Genomic DNA, 16,892 nt, shown 5'->3' on the forward strand with positions numbered 1-16,892 from the left:
TACCAGTGTGAAAGTGTTTCATATTGTAATACAAGAATAATTTACCCAGGGAAAACAAATTATCATTTCTCTCCTGCCAAAAAATAAAAGATGATTTACTGAGTTAGGGGTTTTTTTCATGTCAGTTGAACTGATTGCAAGGGCGTCCATTTTAGCATCACTGTCTAGCCTACAACTTCTTGTCCACCTACGCTTTTCAGAACAACTACACCTAAAATGTCTGTCTTTTACAAAAAAAAACAAAACCCTAACTGATGAGGCCTCCCAGACATCATTTGGATTTCTCATTTTATATAATTATATTACGGTAAACTAATGTAACATAAATAAATATGGTGATATCACTAATGGAGGAGGAGGAGGAGGAGGAAATGCAAGAAAGAACCTGGGAAATTATGTTAGAAGCAAACCATGTTGTTCAAAAATTGTCTTCCTTGTCTCTTTGTTGATAAAATTATATATTGCTATTTCACAGACAAATATTTCATATTTATAGCAATGGGCATTGTGAGAGGTCAGAAGACACAAATCAACCAGACAAATTCTAGGAGGGTTGCAGAGGGCTATCATAAAACCTTGACATTACTAGGAAGTGTGTGTATGTAGTTAATTTTTTTCTGGTTTGAGAAGCCGGGTTCTTGGGCACCCTTAACCACCACTCCAATGGCCCAAGACTGCAATGCTGAAGTTTCACTATTTTGCCACCTAATATTAGCCATGTGATGTCAGGATGCATTATGTGAAACACATGCTTTTACCCATATATTATAAGGAAGTAAACGCTGGATATATCAAGAGAGAGAGAGAGAGCTAACTTGAATGCAATGGGAATAGGAGGGAGGGAGGATGAATTGTATGTGATTTTTTAAAAAACAAAGAAATAGTATAGTCAAGAAAAAACAGATGCTGAAAGAATGTGGATTGGATATAAAAATGAGTGATCCAGATGAAAGAAGAATATTGAGGTGCCTTAGTTTTAAGGGCAGATGAATTAGGACTGAATTGCACAGAGATCATGCCATTTGCATGAATTTTAAAAAGGAAGAAGTATAGGGAATGGTGTTATTGCTGTTTTCTTTTAATTTCCTTTTAATTACTATTTCTTACTCCATTTGTACAGCTGCACAGTTCCTTTCTCAGAAAGAGTATGGGGTATATATGTGCTTGTATATGTATGTATACGTTTCATGAGAAATATCAAATATAAGGTTCCTCCTGCTGCTCCCTTGATCCCTTGAGATGTAGATCAGTCGCCCTCCTCAGAGCTATGCCATGTTTTTGGAAAAGAGGAGGATCCTAACTGTATGTGTGTGTGTGTGTGTGTGTGAGAGAGAGAGAGAGAGAGAGAGACAGACAGACAGACGGACAGAGACAGGCAGACAGAGACAGATCAGATTGTTTTATTCCCAGAATTAATATCTTGCTCTAAGTGATAGCAATATCTCACTGCACCATATATCACACTACAGTATGAACCAATTAAGATCAAAGGGATGTCTCCTCTTGAATGCTGTTTCATGTGCAGTAAAATGTGAAGAAGTCCTTCTTGGGGCCTCCTCACTCATAGCATTATGAACCAAATATGCCTAGTTCTTGAAATTTCCTAGAGAAAGGCACTCCAGCTTCATACTTGTTTTGGTTGTTTGGGGCAGGATATAACTCAACATTGGTACTAGTTAAATGAGATAGTTTTGAGAGAGAAGGAAAAAAAGAAAGTGAAGGAAAGAAAGACAAAGACAAAGAAAGAGACAACTGCAGCAGATATCAGACATGTTTACTTTTGTCAAAAATATTGAAATGATGTTGCCCTGTTGCAATGAAAGCTGCACCTCTTTTATATCTATGTGCAACATCACAACACATGTACAAAAGAGGCAATGCTTATAGAGGTATGCTGCTACTTATACCACAAGTGCCTTCCTGCAGACACCTCGGGCTACAACAATAGCAACAATGAAGTTCATATACCTGATTACCTGAACTGCATGAAAAGGATCTGAGTTACTAGATTTTATCTCTATATAGTTATATAACAGAGACAGACTTTGTGTTCATTCCCATCTAATTGCCTTTGGTTTTATAACACTTTAATGCCAAAATTTATTGAAAAGTATTAGATAAGTATTTCACTAAAAACTAGGGCATCTTTGATCAGTTAAAACAGGAAAACCCTTCAACATCCCCCTCCTCTTGTAAAATGATATTTTTCTTAGAAGAATTAGTTTGCAAGATTTGGTCATTTTAAATTTGATCCCTCTGGATTTATGAATGAAACACATGAAACTCAGTCACAAGTTTCTGTTAGGAATGATTTTACTAAGAACAGATCAAGAAATCAAGATTAGTGACATGGGCAAAAGTCAACATTAAGCATTTTAAAGACTATTGATTTCAGTTATGAGAATTTTAAAAGGTCAAGATGCTTCTATCTTTTGCACTTCAATTTCACCCCATCACTTTCAGTAGAATTTGTGTCACAAGTAAATGCCTTATTCTTCATTATGTAAATAGTATATGTCCAGGGTATCAGGGGTTAACTTATTCTTCACTACTTAATGTATTCATACTTCACCACTCCCATATCTAGCTCCACCCATTGTATATATAAGGAGCTGTATGTATTCCTTCTGTGCTTCTATCTGTGAATATTCAGTGAATATAGAATGCCTTCTGTAAATAAACAGTGCTTTATTTGAATTTCTAATTCTCAACTTATTTATTGAGTCTGATCCTGAAAATATCGTAACAATCTGGTAGCAGAGGATGGTTAAATTGACTCAATAAAAATAAACATGTCTAAGAAAGAAAACTTCAAGAACGATAAAGAAATAGAAAGCAACAATCTCAGATCAGAGATACTGAGGATGCTAAAAAAACAAAAGGATGACTACGATCTCATCGCGGACCTCCGAAACATCTTGAAAGAAAGCGGAGCAGCGAGAGAGAATGACATCGAGACAACTGAATTCAAAGAACCAAAAACGGTGAGCGAGCCATCTATAAAAGAAAAAATGACAAGAAGAAAGAACAGAGGTCCCGCTCAAAATTTTGAATGGCAGCCATCTTGTCTTCAACCGACCACTGAGACAAGCAAAGCAGAGCCAATCATGATACACCATTCAAAATCTCTGGCGCGAAAAAAACCACACAATACAAAAAATAGTAAAGAAAATCTTTATTTTTCAGAAGAATCAGATACGGACGCAGAAGAAACATCTATTAAACTGAAAGTCGAAACAACCATGAGACAACTATTTAAAACATTTGGTCCAAATTTAAAAATGGCAAAAAAATCGACGGAAGCCGATGATCCAAAAACAAAAAGAAGACAAGCAAGCAAACAGACGACCCAGAACATATCCAACTCAATTCGTACAGAAAGGATGACAACACCTGAGCCCAGAGGACCCTGCAGGTTTTCTCCCACGCCGCAGACGGTTCCAGGGGTGGAGAGCTTCGAGCGGAGCAACTTTGGCGAAAGAAGGCGAGCATCAGCTATCGGCAGAGCGATCAAGGTAGAGACGGAGACCGAATCGTCGGAGGAGGAACATTGCAAAGGAACTGCGGCGACGGAGGCTTCTCCTGGCGGCTTCAACAGAGAAATGAACAACGCGCATGCGCAGATGAATACAGAGAACTACGAAGGACATTATGAAGAGGAAGGACCACTCAGGCTAATTCACAGAATACCCACACCATTCTGTGACTTTCAACACTTACGAGACCATGGACTACCCCCAGTTGTAAGTAGTGGGGATAACAATATTGGGGACTTACCTAACGATTTTCCAAAACTTAGAATTGATGGCACTAATTTACAAGAATGGTATCAGCATCTTCAGATTGCTTTTCTAAAAGAAAACTTACTGTTCTTTATTACTAACCCCCCAAAAAGACCTTGGACTCTAAAATTAGATTGCCTACACCATAGAGCATTTTTCTTATTAATTTCCAGTATATCTCCTGCCATGTATCACAGTGTTAAGCAAAATCTGACTGTCTCAGAAATTATTCAATGCATGTTTAAATTGTTTCACAGTGAAAGTGTAGCCACTACTACAAGAATGTCTAAAGATTTCTTCTCATCTAGGATAAAGCCAGGGGTTACCATAAGTGAACATTTGGTATCTTTAAACAAAATTAGAGCAGAACTGCATTTAAGGGGGGAGATAATTTCAGATCAAACAATGAAAAGTGTTATCATTAATTCACTAGACCCATCGTGGGATAACTATATATCACATTTAGACACAATCAATTTAGGATATTTATCCATAGAAAATTTATCAAATAAGCTGATAGATGAAGATAATTCAAGAAGGAGTCGCTATAACAATTACATAGAACACAGGCAAAATAAGAGAATAGCATCCCAAGAAAAATATCGAGAATCAATTGAAAATCACAACTATAGATCCAAGGAACACTGTAGAAGAGATTGTCCTAAATTCATTAGAGATAGGCAAAAACATGACTATAGAAATAGATATAGAAGTCCACCCAACTATAGAGAACATAGAGGGGGCAAGGACAATTCAAAAGATAGAGAATCTGATTCGCTAAATGGATTAAACAAACATAACACAACTGGCACACAACATTCAGAGAATAACGATTGGCTTATCGATTCTGGAGCAACTAATCACACTACACATAACAAAAGCATATTGTCTTCATTTATAGAAGATAAATTTGTAATCAAAGTAGCTAATCAGAAAAAAGTACAAGTCATTGGTAGAGGTAATATAAACTTACCTGGCCTAGGAAGAATAGAGGGGGTATTGTTAATACCTGAAATACCTCATAACATACTTAGTGCAATAAAACTAAGCAGAGATTCTGACATTAATATTGTGTTTTCAAAAGGAAGAGCAACATTAGAGAAAAACAGAATAAGTATAGGTACCGTGATTATCAAAGGGGGTCTACCTTATTTAATGACAAAGGAGAGATGGTTACACAACATTGATTCCAATATGGAAGATAACAATGACATAGATAATGGAGACAATAGTAATAGTGACAATGAGGAACATGAGGTAATTCATAATCACAAAGACACACCCAATGAAAAAAAACCTAAAATAGGTAAACCAATTCATGATGAGTGTGCTCATGTCTTACATAGGAAATTAGGACATGCCAGTTTTCCTGTAGTACAAAAGATGACTGAACATGCTGAAGGTGTTAGAATAAAAAATTGTGAAAACTATTTGGAATGCTCAGTATGTAAATCTACAAAACTCAAAACTAGTCCCAAACCCAGAAAGTCAACAAGATCAACCAACAAAGTTTTTGATTTGGTACATATGGATCTAGTTGGTCCATTAACGCCATCAATCACATATAAAAAACGTTATTTTCTAACCATTGTGGATGACTATAGTCGTTATGGGTTTGTTTATACATTAAAACACAAAGATGAAACTTTTCAGAAATTTAAGGAGTTTTACAAACGTGTAGAAACACAACATAATATTAAAATAAAACAAATCATGACAGATAGGGGATGTGAATTCATGTCAAAGGAATTCTCCCAATGGCTAAAAAACAAAGGGATGTTACATTACACATCTAGCCCTTTCTCTGCATTCCAGAATGGGGTGGTAGAGAGAAAGAACTCAACATTACAAACCATGATTAGATGCACATTAGAAGATGCTGGCTTAGGTAAACAATTCTGGTCAGAAGCTTTACAATATTCCAATCACACACAAAATAGAACTTGGTCCAGCATCGTAAACAAGACACCATATGAAGTAATGTATAATAGGAAACCAAAAATTGCACACATGCACATATTTGGAGTCACTGCAGACGTACACATACCTAAACAATTGAGACGCAAAGGTGAAAACGTATCCAGAAGACTTAGGTTCATGGGATACAAAACAGGCACAAAAGGATACAGATTTATCGATAATAATAACAAATTTATAGTTTCCAGAACGGCTGTGTTCCATGAACAGGCCAACTGGTCTAAAATACATCTTAATGAAATATTCCCAAACACCAATCCAGACACTAAGCCTCAAGAAAAAAGGACTAGAGAAGAATACAATCACAACGCACATAAAAATAAAGTCAAAACATGGACAAACAGTCAACACAAAATAAAGACAGACTCATTAACTAAAAAGGAAGTGAGGTATTTACATGACAATGATAGTAAACCAGAAAGAATGATCAGAAGTAACAGAAATCAAGTGCCAAACAAATACAAAGATTATGTAATGTATATGGATGGTGAAACATCTACACCTAACACATATGAGGAAGTGTTAAAGCTTCCCCCTGAAGAAAAGAAAAAGTGGGAATCAGCCATGACTAAAGAGATGGATAGTTTACGAGAGCTAAATGTATTCACACCTACACCTGCACCAAAGGACAAGACTATTATTGGCACTAGGTGGGTATATAAAATTAAAAACTTAGAGGGAGGCAACACCTTATACAAAGCTAGATTAGTTGCACAAGGTTATGCACAAAAATATCCCGAGGATTATACAGACACATACTCTCCCACAGTAAGAACAGAGAGTGTTAAGACAGCTCTGGTTATAGCATCAGCACTCAACCTTGATGTATTCCAATACGACATTCAGACTGCATATCTACACGCAAAATTAGATAAAGAAATATATGTAAGAGCACCTCATAGTCAATACACAAACAAAAATGAAACTTGGTTGCTAAACAAAAGTTTATATGGGTTGAAACAATCTGGTAAACGATGGTATGAATGTTTAGTAAAAGTACTCAAAACTATGAATTTCAATGCTACTACTGCTGACAACTGTTTCTTTGTCAAAAAGGAGGGTGATTCTCTAGAATTTGTATTGATCTATGTGGATGATATTTTGTATATAGGTAAACATAAAGGGAGGAGAGAGACATTTGTAACAAAACTAAATGAACATTTCTCTTTGAAATCTTTAGGTAAGGTAAATAAGTATCTTGGAGTTCAAATCAGTAAAACAAAAAGGGGATTCAAGCTTTCTCAAAGAGACAAAATCATAGAACTTCTGAATAAATGTAATTTAAGTAATGCTAAGCCCTGTGACACTCCCATGCAAACTGATTTTTTGAAGAACACAGATGAGTCATCCCCTGAATTTAAAGATAATACGCTTTACAGATCTGTCATAGGTTCCCTTCTGTATATTTCCAATTGGACTAGACCTGATATTGCTTTGCCTCTCAACTTACTGTCTAGACACATCAGCAAACCGTTACTATATCATTGGGAAGCCATCAAAAGAATATTAAGATATTTAAAGAATAGTTTAGACTTCTGTTTGTTATTGGAACCCAATAATGTCAAAGAGCCCATCCTCACATGTTACGCCGATGCGGATTGGGCTGGCGATACCACATGTAGAAAAAGCACATCTGGTTATATATTTTTCCTTAACGATTGTCCAGTTTACTGGTATACTGGTAAACAAGACTTAGTAGCCACCTCAACGACTGAGGCAGAATATATTTGTCTATCTAAGGCCTCAAATAATCTTATATGGTTTAATGACTTACTGTCAGACACTTGGAAGAAACCCACTTTACCATTTATCATGCATGAGGATAATAAAGCTGCTATTGAAATATCTAGATCTGATGCTATTGGACAAAGGTCCAGACATATAGATATAAAATTCAAACATGTGAGACAGTTATCTCAGGATGGATTTATTAAAGCAGTTCATTGCGAAACGTCAGAGCAAATAGCTGACACATTAACAAAGCCTTTGCCTTCTAAGCAGCATAAATACTTGACTTCTAAGTTACAAGTTTTATATTGTTCTGAATCTGAATGTAATTGTTGTATCATATCGAATCGGCATTTAGAGGGGGATTTGTCACAAGTAAATGCCTTATTCTTCATTATGTAAATAGTATATGTCCAGGGTATCGGGGGTTAACTTATTCTTCACTACTTAATGTATTCATACTTCACCACTCCCATATCTAGCCCCACCCATTGTATATATAAGGAGCTGTATGTATTCCTTCTGTGCTTCTATCTGTGAATATTCAGTGAATATAGAATGCCTTCTGTAAATAAACAGTGCTTTATTTGAATTTCTAATTCTCAACTTATTTATTGAGTCTGATCCTGAAAATATCGTAACAATTTGCATGCATCAGATTGTGTGACATCTCTATAATTCTATGGCACCTCCCTGAGGGAAATGACTCTCATTGAATTCAATGGAGGCCACGTTCTGTGGTGACAGGTTCATGTTCAGTGTAAAGCTGCAATTCTATGCATATTTCCTTGCAAGTAAACATGGTTAAAATTAAAAAAAAACAACAACAGAGATGAAAATGCTATGAATGTTTCTATAGAGATAATAACAAGAACAATAAGATAAAGTTGGGAACAACCAAATTTTTTATTAAAAAAAAAAAGAATCAGAATGCCACTTCAGACTTTTAAAGGCAAAAATCATTCTTCTTCTCTCTTCAGCATTCATTCAACTCAGATATGATGTTCCCGGGTAAAAGGCTTCTGTTGTATCAACTGCCACAGGACTGAAAAAAGGAAACAAGGGCAACTAATTAATCCTGGATTAAATATCTTATCATTTTTATTATTGCCACAATATAAAAATACAAGACTGTAGAAGGAGTGCAGAGAAGAGCAACAAAGGAATTGGGGATTGGAAGATAAAATCTAGGAAGAATATAGGAAGTTGCAGGAATTGGGTATGTCTAGCTTAATGAAAAGAAGGACTAGGGGAGACATGATAGCTGTATTCCAATATCTCAGGGCTGTCAAGAGGGAGTCAAGCTATTCTCCAAAGCACCTGAGGGCAGGACAAGAAACAATGGATGGAAACTAATCAAGGAGAGAAGTAACCTAGAACTAAGGAGAAATTTCCTGACAGTTAGAACAATTAATCAATGGAACAACTTGCCTCCAGAAGTTGTGGGTGCTCCAAAACTGGAGGTTTTTAAAAAGAGATTGGATAACCGTATATCTGAAATAGTATAGGATTTAAGCAGGGGGTTGAACTAGAAGACCTCCAAGATCCAATACAATCTTGTTATTCTGTAACCGTATTATCTCTAGACACTAGAACAACCATTAAAGGCCCAGGGACACATTTCATACATGACATCTCTTTGATTAAAGATCCCAGATGCAGACTACAGAATTCCCAAAGCGAAAGGGAAGATGTTGGAAGAAACTGGACAATCTGCCTTTTTCTTGCATGATAAGTCCTCTGCTCCAATTCAGTTCCAGCTTCTAGCAGATCTTGGAACATTGATTCCATAAATTTGTTTAAGCTAGAAGAACTTTACTTTTCAATATCCTTTCTGAACATGGTTTAGATCAGAGGTCTTCAAACTTGGCAGCTTTAAGACTTGTGGACTTCAACTCCCAGAATTCTCCAGCCAGTTATGGAGAATTCTGGGAGTTGAAGTCCACAAGTCTTAAAGCTGCTAAGTTTGAAGACCTCTGGTTTAGATTATTATAGCAAATATTTTGGGTTTACTTTCCAGAGCTACTTATGCAACCTTATATATTAGTGATACACAAAGCTGCCTGTTAGGAATGTCTTATGCCTATAGGGAACCATATCAGAGTCTTGTGGAACCAATTGATTATGACTATTAAATAACAGTTCACTTCAGAAATGTTAGAGTAGAACCCTGATAATACTCCATGCAGCTAATGAAATGGACTGGAAGCCATAACATTTTAAGTAATAATAAATTGGATAGACGTGAAGAGCCAGGTTTATGTAGTGGTTAAGGCATCAGGCTAGAAACTGGGAGATGGTGAGGAGGCAAGGGCAAACTACTTCTGAAAATCTTTGCCATGAAAGGGACTAGTCCAAGCAGTCACCAGGACTTGACAGAAAAACAGCCAAAGTTCTGAAGCTGTCCAAAAGCCTGCCTAAACAGACCATGACTACAGTGAAATAAATTTTCCCTCTTTGTCCTAGTCATCCAAGATGGATGCTATTATCCAGATTGCCATGAGGGAATTGGGTTGTGTATCCACTGTCTTATCTAGATTACTCTAATTAAGGGCTTTTCCTCCCATTCCAACCATGTTAGAAGCTCACACAGCAGCCTTAATTTTTCTGCCGTGTCCCCATGATTTGCCTTCATCTCCACCCCTGCACACATGAGTAAGGCAAAGATCCCTCTTAACCTCCATCCAAAGTAAGGTTGTCCTCCATCACCAGGGAGGAAAATCAAGGAACTAACAATGATTGGGAACTGAGGCAGAATCAAGATTGGCAATCTTGATTGTAGGAGTCTACAAAGATTGTAGGAGTCTGCAAACAATGGACGGGGATATTGTTAAGGACAGGATAACACATACAATGCATTTTTCTCAGGAATTGGATATGAAGAACATACATTGCATATTACCTTTTTTCTTATTTTCAAATGCATTATAAATGCCCCATACAAGGCACTCTTGAAAATGAGAAGGATATACACCAGTTTTCCAAGATTGGCTTGTCTGAGATACAATTCTAAATGTGAAGGAAAAATAGGGAAAAATAACAATATAAGAATTGTATAATTTATATGTGTGTGTGTGTGTATGTATAAATATATACACACACATATATATACACACACACAGGAGGAGAATACACTGTCTAGCTCTACCAAGATAGGGAGGGAGGGAGAGAGAGAGGAAGAGGGAGAGGGAGAGAAAGAATTGGTGAAGCTACACAGTGTATCCTCCTTCTGTTGGACTGTTTTTATCTTCCTCTCTTCTCCAGCAACATTTCCTGAATACATGATTTCACAAGGCAAACTATAAACCATGCACCACATCTCTGCAATATGTTTAAATGCTTAGTCATGGAATATTACCTTTTTATTTTAAAGAGAGAGAGGGAAACTCTTTGAGAAAGATATTCTGGGAGCAGAAGCTGCAGGGAAGAACAAAATCTTTCCTTCTTCCAGGTTTTTTTTTTTTTTTTTTTTTTTTTTTGAGAAGGGCTGAATTGTTTTGTTTTGCTTTTACTGGATTGACAGCCTGTCATCTCGCTCTGGTCCCCATCTTTCCAAACTTCAACCCTATATTTTTATTGTGCAAACCCAAACCTGGAGCCAGGAGGAGGAAAAGTGATTGCATATCTGGTCTAATGGGCACTCTCTTTGCTTCCATTTTAAAATGTCAGAGAATTTGCTTGGGTTTTTTTTTATAACTGTTTAAAAGAAATAAACCATTGCTGATGCTTCTCCTATCATTATCCCAAATAGTAGTAATTTGTATTCCATCTGCCCAAGACTCCAACTAAGTCAAAATAGCTTTTGAAACATGTAAGCATGTTGCTGTGTTTTAAGGTAGGATTTTGTTTTTCCTGAAGAGAGGGAAATCCTTAGTGATACTGAAATCAAATCTACATACAAATGCCCCTCCCTTTTGGGTTAAATTTCACAGGTATATTCAAATCATTTGCAAAAATTAAATGTATTTGTCAGGAATGTAACATGTTGAATTTTGCCACACTTAATTCAAAGCTTGTTTACAGTTAGGGGTCCTGGAGAATGTTACAGATTCAGTATAATGTACATTTGGAATCAACAGGCTGAACTTGACTTACCATTTGTGGGGGCCTGGCTATCACATTCTAAAAACAGAAGGAGGAAAATTCTCATTAGCTATATTTCATCATCATTGTTATCATTTCTACTACAACTAATAAATCCTACACAAAGAAGGAAAAATAAAAAAGGGAGTAAACTTGTGCTCAAGATTAATAGAAATATATAATTTCTAAAGTGTGTGTGTTCTATAAATTCTATCAATTTAATATTAAATAGATACATTCTAAGATTTAAAGGCAATGTTTCTAAAGCAAGGCGCAAAAACTGACTCCTTAAAGACACTGTTCTGATTGGCATTAGAGGCTACATGTAAATATTTTTAAGAGATAACAAAAATGGAAAAATAGTAAAAGAATTTTGCTAGGTTCTGACATTTTGCCTGGATCATGGCTGTATCAGAAATTCTTAGACACAGATCAGAAAATTATTAAATTTTGCAAATGGACAAATACAACTGAGAGAGAGAGAGAAAGTAATAGTTGATTAAGAAGAATGAATCAGTACAAAAAAGATTTTGTGTAAACTATCACATTTGCTTAGGAATTGAACATGAAAATGTTTTCTAATATTTGTAATTTTGTTCAGCAAAATATATTTTAAAATGCTTACAAGGGCAGCGTATGAACAATTCTACTGAAGTGCAGAAAAGCCCTAGAAAGAAGAAATTGATCTTCCTTTCACCCACCTTCTCCAATTATGGAAGCTTCGTAACTTGTGCTTTCAGAAGAATTGTAGAAATCGACTTTGCACTTGAAATTATTTTTTGAATTCTGCCACTGGTTCTCAGTGATTCTTAAACGGCTGATAAGTGAATATTTCTTATTTTCATATTTGGGCTCCTCTGTCTTTATTCCATCTGTTATAGACTTGTTATTTAGGTACCATGTAAGAATGACGTGATCTGGATAGAAATCAGTGGCCAAACACACAATTGTAGCTTTCTGCTTTTTTTCCAATTCTCTTTTGGATGGAGAAAATATGGTCACACTTGGGGGTGTGAGAATGTGTCCCTTTTCTGGAAGATAAAGCAACATATAATGAAAAAGATGGCAAGCCTCCTCAAGCTATAGTTGATCTGCATATGTCAGCCTGCCAATTGCATCATGCAGTAATATTGCTGGCTCCGTCTTATTTAAGCACAGGCCATTTCAGTGGAATGAGCTCATTCAGATGCCAGTCATTAAATGTTGAGAATCAAGAAATACCATACATGCACCTACAAATCAATCTTGCAGTGATGGCATGAGTTCTGTGGAGAATCAGCTGAAAAGTGAGATGGGGAGGAATTCAAGCACTGTCTCTGTTTCATCTGCAGCCTCAACCACACAAACATTGCTCAAGCCTTGGTATTAAAACCTATACTCAGAGAACGGCAGAACTTCATGTTTGTTTGTTTTCTATGTTTGTTTGTTTGTTTATTTATTTTATTTGAGCCAGCATTGACTGCTAACTTTCTAACCTTCTGCCTTAACTATTGCACCAGACCTGGCCTTCTCTGAGTTTATATGCAAAATGGGGTTTTCCCACAGAAACAGGAATGGGCTTAGTTTTTATAGTTAAGGCAGTTCAATCTTTGAAAGTATCCACACTATCTGTCTATCAAGATTTTCATTCATCCACTAAATGGCAGAAACTGTGGGATAGAAATTTTAAATTAACGATGTCAACTGCATATAAAGAAAATTTGTATAAAATGCTCTATAGATGGCATTTTGCACCAACAAGACTGAAGATAGATCCGCTAAATGTTGGCAGTGCAATCAAACACCTGGTTCATATTACCATATGTGGTGGACATGCCCAAAAGCTAAAAAATATTGAATGAAAATACATACTTATACATATAAGTACATATAGACTTGGAACCAGAAATATTTTTATTAGGCATTCTGCTGGAAAAATATGATAAAAGGACTATATATTTGAGTTTACATGTACTAACTGCAGCCAGAATTGTATTTGCACAACAATGAAAGAACAATGAGATCCCAACAGATGAGAGTATAATTAAGAAAATATTACAATGTGCAGAAATGGATAGACTAGCGCTTACTATTAAGGATAAAGAAGAAACTGAATATTTTTCAATATGGGACCTATTTTACCAATGGTTAGACAATAGAAACAGAAGTTAGAAATGTGGGCACATAAAAAGGATAAATGTTAAAATGGAGATTTGTTAAAGTAGATAAGTTAAATATTATCGTTATTATAGTATTAATGTTATTGTGATGAATACTGTTGTAAACATTTTGATTATGATTGCCTAAAAACAACTGTACCCAGACAACACACTGATGGAAATTGGATTTTTATATGTTAAATAAATAAAATAAATAAAGCATTAAAAAAAAGATTCTCATTCATCCAAGTCATGGTTGTCCCAAAGATGTTTTCTCAAAAGACAACTGTACATTCTTGTTTTTACTTGAAGACGTTTTGCTTCTCATCCAAGAAGCTTCTTCAGTTCTGAGTGAATGATGGAAAACTACCTTGGAAGTTTATCTTTAAGAAATCATCTATTTTAAGATTGAACAGAGAGGGAGAGATATGACACTACCTATCTCCTGTTTACAATACAATCCTTTCAATAGTTCCAAGAAGGTTCCACACCCATTTGCACTATTCAGGTGATCCCCCATGGCACAAATAAATCTCCAAGTGGCCTCAATGACTCTCAGAAAGAGATGACTGCAAGGGATATAAATCCTTCCATTCCCTACCATTAAGTCAGAACTGAAGAAGTTTCTTAGATGAGAAGTGAAACATCTTGAACAAAAAAAATAAAATAAAAAATCCAGTTGCCTTTTGAAAAAGCACCTTTGGTATATCTACACTATCCAGCCCACATTACTAAATAACATCAGTTTTTAGGACTTGAGAATGTAGATCATATAATCAAGGACTGCTTCCCTTGCCCTATATGCCTTTGTGGCTTAATATATATTGAGTATGAAGGGTCTAGAGTTTGTAATCTAGAGGTTACAGGTTTCTCCTTATAAAGGGAATATATTTTTGACAGGGAGTAGTAGCAGTGAATCTACAGGTAGACAAAGCATTGTTGGACACATGAAATCAATTTACAGGCTGGTTACTAATTTTCCCTTACAGCATAAGATGCCCGGCTGAGTATGAGTTAATGAAAAGGCAAATGCAATTTTAAGCTGCCTCAACAAAAAAATTCATTCCAAGTCACAGGAAATAATAATTAAACTTTATTCTGCTTTGGTCAGACCTTACCTTAACGATTACATCCAGTTCTTGGCACTGTACTACAGTCTATCCGAAAACAGTTTCTGAGAATACCAATAAGAATGACCAGGAGGTTTGAAACTATTCTGAACTGAGACTGAACAAGTTTGAGAAATGCAAAAGAACTAGACATCCATCATTAAAAAAAACATTTTTTTCTGCTGTCTTTCTATATTATAATCAGAGACCAGCATACTATAATTCAGGGGAGAACTAGAAGCCTCAGATCCAAGGTTATAATATGGAGTAAAAAAGTCACATTCCTTATGAATCATTGCTACTGTAGGATAACTATAATTACATACTGGCCCTTGAAATGTACACCATACAAGTTTCTTATGCCCTTAATGTCATTCTTACCTAGAACAGTAAGCCTGGTTCCTTGACCAAAGTGCAACTCCTCATAGACACACGATGTGTTTTCCATGTATCACATCTCACTCAAAAAGCTTTGTGGCTGTGTTAGAACAGTTCTATTCTCTGACCAAAACCCTGATTTGCAACAATGTTGTTATTTTAAGATAAATGGATTTACCTCTTCACTGAGCACATTGGCTGAAACTAATAGAAACCAAGCTCCAAAGCACCTGGAAGAAACCAGTTTGCTTAGATCTACACCATATTATCTTGATGCATGTGCTAAACAATTACTTCAGATCTCCTTTATTCCCGTAGATCTTACCTAGCACTGTCAGCCGAGTTCCTTGTCCAAAATAGAGCTTGTCAGAGACACACAACATGTCTGTCCTATAAATGAAACCTTTAGGAACAGCTATGTTGAAGGAATGTCTCCTGTTTATTAACTATCCAACCTGTTTCTGAACATTGCCTTGAATCTAAAAGCAACATCCAAAGCTGAAGCATTAAAATGAACCTTCTGATATTATCTTCATATGTTTATGTTGGAAGTTATGCTTCCTTTTTTTCTTGGGGCCCTGTTTTTATTTATAGATTTTATATAGCATTGATAGATTTTATGTGAGTATTAGAGTTTATCAATGAACATTTGTTTTTTATTGTTAACAGTTGCAGGCATCTGAACCAAGAGCATGCAAGTTATAAATTCAATTATTGAATAAACTAACACTTAGCCAATTGTATGCTTTTATTGCCTTTAATATTATAATAATTATAGTACCCCACAGTACCAATTACCCTGTATTAGATAATCCTTTCAGCTGTTCACATTTTCTATTGTCCAATTTGTATGACTAAAAGAAAAATAATAAGCCATAGATCTACACAATCATAAAAACAGTATGAAAGAAAGAAAGAAAGAAAGAAAGAAAGAAAGAAAGGAAGGAAGGAAGGAAGGAAGGAAGGAAGGAAGGAAGGAAGGAAGGAAGGAAGGAAGGAAGGGAGGAGTCCATGATTCTTGGTATTTAATTCTTATATATTTCATATAGTCAAGGAAGATGGTATGGAAGCTATTTCTAGGCTCTTCTGTGTCACCTAGTCACATCACATAAACCTTATTATAGTTCATGGTGACATTCTCAGCATACAAACTATTGATCTGTATTTTACAAAGAGAATCCTTTATATAAGGAGTTCAAAGGAATACATACATTTCCATAACACATCCCTGTAAGGCAGGCTGAGGTGAAATACTGTAATCTATCAATGAATCAAAGTCACATTTCTTAAGTCCACTGCATAACCCACCATGCTGTCACCCTCCTTAATTTTCACATAGTAGTTGCTTCCTAAGATCCTACATATTATGCCTAGTTTCCATAGCAAAGAATCATTGAATCCACGTAAGACCCCACAGCATATAACTTACCTAATACAGATACTCGAGTTCCTGGGCCAAACTTCAGGTCAAAATTTATGCACAGCATGAAAGCCTTTTACTAAAAAAGATGCTTCAGCTCTGAGAAAACATCACCCATATACACTAGCAGGAACTTTTTTTCTAATTACATCCTGGGGAGAAAGCATCTTTCGGCTAAATGGAACTCTGATCCAGTTCTTACATGTTTTGATGCAATTGTGTACATGTTGTATTTATATCCTTCTTTTCTTTCAAAGATATTGGTGGACATGTAGGG

The 16,892-nt window shown here is 35.8% G+C and overlaps 1 gene segment (V, D, J or C); it reads right to left on the reverse strand.

The window, feature by feature from the left end:
- Nucleotides 1-8,457: 8,457 nt before the first annotated feature.
- The window catches only part of LOC139310314 (T-cell receptor beta-1 chain C region-like), a 157,589-nt gene continuing 149,154 nt past the window's right edge, over nucleotides 8,458-16,892 (reverse strand). The window contains 4 exon segments of the C gene segment in view: nucleotides 8,458-8,532; nucleotides 10,390-10,496; nucleotides 11,583-11,609; nucleotides 12,272-12,601. Of these exon segments, the coding sequence occupies nucleotides 8,518-8,532; nucleotides 10,390-10,496; nucleotides 11,583-11,609; nucleotides 12,272-12,601 (479 nt within the window).

The sequence above is a fragment of the Pituophis catenifer genome, unplaced genomic scaffold (assembly GCF_029215685.1).
Source record: "Pituophis catenifer annectens isolate HBS135680 unplaced genomic scaffold, rPitCat1.0.hap2 SCAF_2, whole genome shotgun sequence".
Taxonomy (NCBI): Eukaryota; Metazoa; Chordata; class Lepidosauria; order Squamata; family Colubridae; genus Pituophis; species Pituophis catenifer.